This window comes from Formica exsecta, unplaced genomic scaffold (genome assembly GCF_003651465.1).
Source record: "Formica exsecta isolate Colony F162 unplaced genomic scaffold, ASM365146v1 scaffold14, whole genome shotgun sequence".
NCBI lineage: Eukaryota > Metazoa > Arthropoda > Insecta > Hymenoptera > Formicidae > Formica > Formica exsecta.
Window position 1 is genome coordinate 39226 of NW_021848729.1, and position 6274 is coordinate 45499.

Here is a 6274-nt window from a genome sequence, read left to right on the forward strand (position 1 = left end):
ATACTAGCAGCCTATGAAGAGATTATTGAGCAAAAATCATTAAACAAAAACGAATAAAATGCATCGATCACAAACGCATTGCGCAATTGAAGGCAGTAGAGTATCACGCTGGTCGATAATGTATAGGAATTATGGAAGCTATCGGGAGAAGATATATGAAATATTTATTCACGTTTCTCTTCTTCTTTACGTAGGGCATTCTGTAAACGTTAACACAAATAATTTAAATAAGAGAAATTAAATCTTATACTACAGATATAATATTCAACGCATGTTTTTTTCTTATTAGACGCTGCCATGCGTAATTTTTCTGAAAAATATAGTTCAAAATATTCAAAATATTGAAATAAACATGATATATATATTAATATTAAAGAATTATACCTCTGTACAATGTGTTTCTCTGTAAAGTAAGGAAAGTTATATATATGTCATAGCTAAATCCCAAAATCCATCGTTTTATAAAACTAAGCATTTTATAAAGTGCGGTCACATTCTCAAATCATGGTTGAAAATGAAATATTCTACAATCTGGCTAAGAATTTTAGTCTTTTTATAAAACGCTAACAAGCGACACGCATTGTCAAACACAACGATTTGTACATCGTTTTAGATTCTGGTTGGTTCATTTCAGTCATTTTATAAACGGCGCGTTTTTAGCGACCTTACTTTGTTACATTTGATAAAATAGTCATAATAAATGTGTTTTTTAAATTTCTTTTACGTTTATATTTCTTTTTATTATTTGTTTTCAAACATTATTTTCGAGAATTTTATTTATGTTACTTTTATAAAACCTTAATTGCAATAAATACAAGTATTCATAAACACAATAAGTAATAAATACAAATGTTCATACAAGCTTTTTCTTATTTAGAAATATACATAATTACCTATTATATTATAACATAATTACTTATTAATTTTCTATAAATGGCTGTTCTACAAAGATAGTTCATAAAATGACTGAAATGAACTAGCCAGAATCTAAAACGAAGTACAAATCGTTGCGTTTGACATTGTGGCGGATCGCTTGTTACCGTTTTATAAAAAGACAAATTCTTAGCCAGATTGTAAAATACTTCATTTTCAACTATGATTTGAGAATGTGGCCGCACTTTATAAAATGCCTAGACATTTTATAAAACGATGGATTATAATCTGGCTACGATATATAGTTTCAAATTTGATAATCAACTAAAGTAACTAAAAGTCTAGCTTTATTTATAATTTGCTTCTCAAAGCAGATTATAAAAAAAAGGATTATTTTAATATATATAAATTACATAATAATAGAAAAGGTATATATGATATGATAAACTTCACCTTATCCCTATATTGTGCCACACATATATTTCTATATATTTAGACCAATAATAAAACAAAAAAATATATATATTTTTAGAATTTTCTTAGAATTTTTATGCAGTGTATTTATATGCCATATAATACTTTGGTTTACTTATGACAGACACATTTTTATTATGTTATTTCATTTATTCGTTATATTTGGCACATTGTCGAAGAGATATTTCTAAAAATCAGATATATATCAAAGAACAAAAATTTGCCTTTCAAATTTAATTTTAAACACGTTTAGAAATATGTCATTGTATGTTAAGTCATTATTGCTCAACTTTCACATCTATACGTACAAACATAATGCAAAAATGTAAAATATTAATTTAAAAAAATATAAACTTGTGTAATTGTCACTATCAAAAGAAAATTTATTACATTATAATAAAGAGAAGTTGCTAATTTTCATTAATAATGAATGGTAGGACAGTGACAATGAGATGATAAAGGTGCAACCGTATTAATGTGATAGCAATAGTGTTTCACATTATTTTGAAATACTTTTTCTCTCATATAAATCATATCATAAATTGATAATATGAATATGTAAAACAAATTAATGTGAGAAACCAAAGATTTTAATCCTTATATATAGTATATATTTATATATTTGAAAACTGTGAATTTTCTATATTGTAAAATTAAAAGAATATGTTGGACTAGCTTACGAAAATATATCACGTTCTTTTATAGACTACAATAATTATCACGAAATGTGTTATCAGTCTTAATCACATTATAGCAAATCTTCCTTTTTCTAAAAAATTACATGTTTCAACTATATTAAGCCTTAATCTCATGTCAAGACAATGTATTGTTTCAATTATTCACGCCAAATTCTAAAACTATCCAAGATATGAAGGAGCATATTTGTGTTAGTATACCTTTGAGGTATATATAAATTTAGATAGCAATTTTTTTAATTATCGGAGCGATAATTGAATTCGATGTTAAATCATAAGCAGAATTCACTTTTTCCTAAATTTTATAAACAAAAATAAGTAAACTTATTGGAAATATGTAAACGGAGTTTAAGATAATTTGAGGAAAAATGGAGGAGAATATTGTGTGTGTGGTATGGGTGTGTGTAGTAAAGTGGGAGAATATTGTTTCCTCACTTGATTTCTGCGAAAAGCCTGAGGATTTGGCGCATATCCTATTGTTCCCTGCATTTTCATTGTGCGCAAAATTTCGGGATCTATTGCTGGAGTTTTCCTGTAAAAGAAAAAAAATTAATTCATCTATTTCTCTCCTCTAAAGAACGGGAGTCTATATAGTGCGCATGTACCTGTAAACCTTTTTTAAAAATTCTTCTGGCCAATCACTTAAAAGTGGTTGATCAGAATATACCATTGGTATTGTACTAAATGGTGTAACATCGTCATCAAAAGGAATCGATTGTACTGTTTCAATTGGATCGGCAAATTCTGTAGGTCTACATTAAGTAAAAAAAAAAAAATATTTAATAAATTATATAAAATTTTAATTCTTATTATTAATTATATATTTATTTTTTAATTATATATTATAATTGTATATATATAGTGATAATGTATAGTGATAGTATATAAATCATGTGTTAAATAATTTTAGAGTATATAGAAATAATTTATTTTATTCATCTTAGAATTTATATTAAAAATTTATTTAAAGAATAATTGTGTGCTAACCTAGAAAATGTATTAAATTGAGGTTCCGGATTGTTGGTAGACATTAAATGTATAGAACCCGCCGAATCTCCAAAGCAGAGACATTGAGATGTGGAAGCTACATCAAATGATAATATCGCCGCTCCGCCAGTGGCAACCTAATAATATATAATATATATTTCTGTATATGTTAATCTTTTTAAAAATTTATTCTTTGTATTTTTTTCTTATATCTTTTGAACATGTGTGACAAGAATTTACCTGATACAAACATGTCATTGATGGTTGTACATTGGCATATATTGTATCAAGTAGTTGCATTTGTCCAAGTGGCGACACTACTGCGAGACGACTGGAATAACTTGGTAGAAACTTCAATAAAAGGGGATACACCATAGTAGTGACTGGACTCAATGCTCTCATTTGTCTCAGATCATAAGCCATTAAAAATCGATCAACAGTAAGACCTTGCCGACTAAACGTGGAATATAATGCATAAATTATATTATATATCGTTTAAAGATTCTTTAATTCTTCTTCTTATGGCTCACCTGTTGCTGAACCCACAAGTAACAAGATAATTTCCCTGAACATCAAAATCACTTAGGGAACCACTATGTGTGTCCAGAGTATGTTCTACTGATAATGTATTTGGGTCCCTGAGATCTATCCGTCCTGCAGGATTACCAGCACAGATAAGTCTACTGTGTTGCCTCAATATCGCACAACCATTTTCTCCTACATCCACCTATAAGTATAAGATACAACATCACAGCAACTTGAAATTAATCTAACATCTAACTCTCTAACATATTCTTACTAATCCAGTCTCCTTTCCTCTAGTAAGATTAAAATCTATTATTTTATCCTGATGTCCACCCATGAGTAATCTGGTCGGAGAGATTTGCAACATACACTGCATGTCATTCATATTTGTTGACCTATAACAGCCTAGATTTACTTAAATCTGTGGATGGTATTGCTAATACAATATCAACATACGTGTGTGTAAATATAGGTATGCCTCGCCGCAGTTGACATCTCAATATACTCTGAGTCAACACTAATATCCCTTCATCTACAGGATGAATATGCCGTATCTCTTGAGTCGCATGGACTTGAAAAGAGGTATATTTTTGTAAACCAGGCCCATAATAAGATGTTACGTGGCCCTATAACAAATTAATGTCACTAAACATAATAAATATCTCAGATAAACATAGCCCCAGATTAATGATGTACCCCTTGATTCCCCATCCACATAAGCTCCTCAATTGTATCGAAAGTGGCAGTGGAAACTCCAAATCTATCTCCGCCATCAGCGAGCAATGCTCTAGTTTCATGAAACTCAGCCCCGGCAAAATCTTCTCCAAACTGCTCTGTTGCAGGTACATATTCATCCCCAGGTACGACATAATTACATTCCTCCCCTGGAATAAGAACCAGTTGAAAAGCCTATATCCTTGACATACTTTATCTCAGAAGAAACAAGTAGAAAAGTATTTTTGCGAATAATATTTATCTCTGCGCAAGATTGTTTCTAATTTATACGATATAAAAAAAAACCACATATAATATAACAATAAAATAGCAAACAATGTATCTACAATTTATTAGTTATGTTTCCATAACTTATAATCATTTTATAATCATAATGCCTTATTTTTAAATATTTTATGTATTTATTATAGAGTAAATAAAAATAAAATAAAAAAATGTATGATATATAAACATTTGTGCTTCGACAATATATTCATTTGGACTATATTGCCATTTTAAAAAAACGTCTGTTTTGCATCCATGACATTGAGCCTTCAGAGAACACAACAATTGTTCGCCGAATTCCCCGCATGACGGAGAAACAGCTGATGTCAGCTGATATATATCGCTACGATACTTCACATATGAGCGTTCGAAAGCAAACGAATGTCACGGAGGAGAAAAACAAAGGATGCGAAGAAACGAGAAAGATCGCAAGTGGAATAACGCGAGAGCAGAAATTTCAATGTCACTTCTCTTCCCCCAGACAGAAGCCACGAGGAAAGATGACGTTTTCTGGCGCCTTTTATTCGGCACGTAGGTGAAAAGAGCGCGAGCGACGCGCGGGAACGCACAATGATACAAAAGGAGACTTACACAGCAATTCCTGCTCCTCCTCGCCGCTACCATGGTCCGTGGCCTCTACGGTGGGATCGTAGTGGCCTAACACCGGGTAGTCCATAATAAATGGCTTCTATCTTCAGGCTACGTCGTTGCGAAGCATCGAGGCGTCCGGGCGACACGAGACTCGGCGTCCCGAAAACGATGATCGGTCCTTTATCATAACACACCACGTAACACACGCGCGTACACACAGTCACGCAACAGAGGGACACGCACCCGCACGCACGTTAGTCGCCTTGGCAACTGTGCAACAAGCGAAACACCTTGCGCACTTCTTTACCGCGGTCTGTCGAGCCGGAAATTTAACGAACGACCGCGTCATAACACGCGCGCTTTTTCACCGCGCTTCTTTGCACGCCGGGAAAACTGCGTCGAACACCGCGATCGCGATTTAATTCATGATCGCGCCTTTGTGCACGTTCCACGACCCACGACAAGGACACGTACGGCGGCCTTGAGCATCGCGACATCTGGAAATAGCGGGTGCGTGACTTTCCAGTAGAGCCACCAACGAGAAGTTGGCAGAACGCGCGCGCGCGCGTTTTGAACTGCACATACATATGGTGAATAAATAATTAAGAAATTATTAAACAATTACGTCCTATATTATCTTTATATGTAGCCCGATAATCTAATTTGAAGAGAACCGCAATACGATAAATATAAAGGAAACTTATTAAGAAATGTCTCTAATGTGTATATATTTTCTATTATATATCTATAGATTATACAATTATATAATATACATTTTAAAATTACAAGAACTTTACATTTTACAAAAAATGTTTTATTTATAAGCTGTGTGTAGAATTGTTAGTGTATTAGTTTAAAAATTATTGTTATACTATATCAATTCTTTCAAGTGAGAGAAAAATATATGGCACTGTTGATGTATGTATACAATTATATATAGGCATTGTACATACACAAATTGAACAAAAAATATTAAAAAGCAGATAATATTATTTCAAACATTTCTACAATATAAAAAAGTAAATGTTATAATACTATATCCAAGTGAGAGAAAAATATATGGCACTGTTGATGTATGTATACAATTATATATAGGCATTGTACATACACAAATTGAACAATTGAACAAA

The 6274-nt window shown here is 31.8% G+C and overlaps 1 protein-coding gene across 1 annotated transcript; it reads right to left on the reverse strand.

The window, feature by feature from the left end:
- Positions 1-2023: 2023 nt before the first annotated feature.
- On the reverse strand, positions 2024-5692 carry LOC115246187 (PAN2-PAN3 deadenylation complex catalytic subunit PAN2-like). The gene is made up of 9 exons (XM_029824845.1): positions 5145-5692; positions 4251-4438; positions 4011-4180; positions 3829-3949; positions 3560-3756; positions 3270-3483; positions 3030-3166; positions 2648-2794; positions 2024-2574 (listed from the first exon to the last, which is right to left on the reverse strand). The coding sequence occupies exons 1-9, from the start codon at positions 5227-5229 to the stop codon at positions 2391-2393; spliced, it is 1443 nt and encodes a 480-aa protein (XP_029680705.1). The 5' UTR covers positions 5230-5692; the 3' UTR covers positions 2024-2390.
- Positions 5693-6274: the final 582 nt, after the last annotated feature.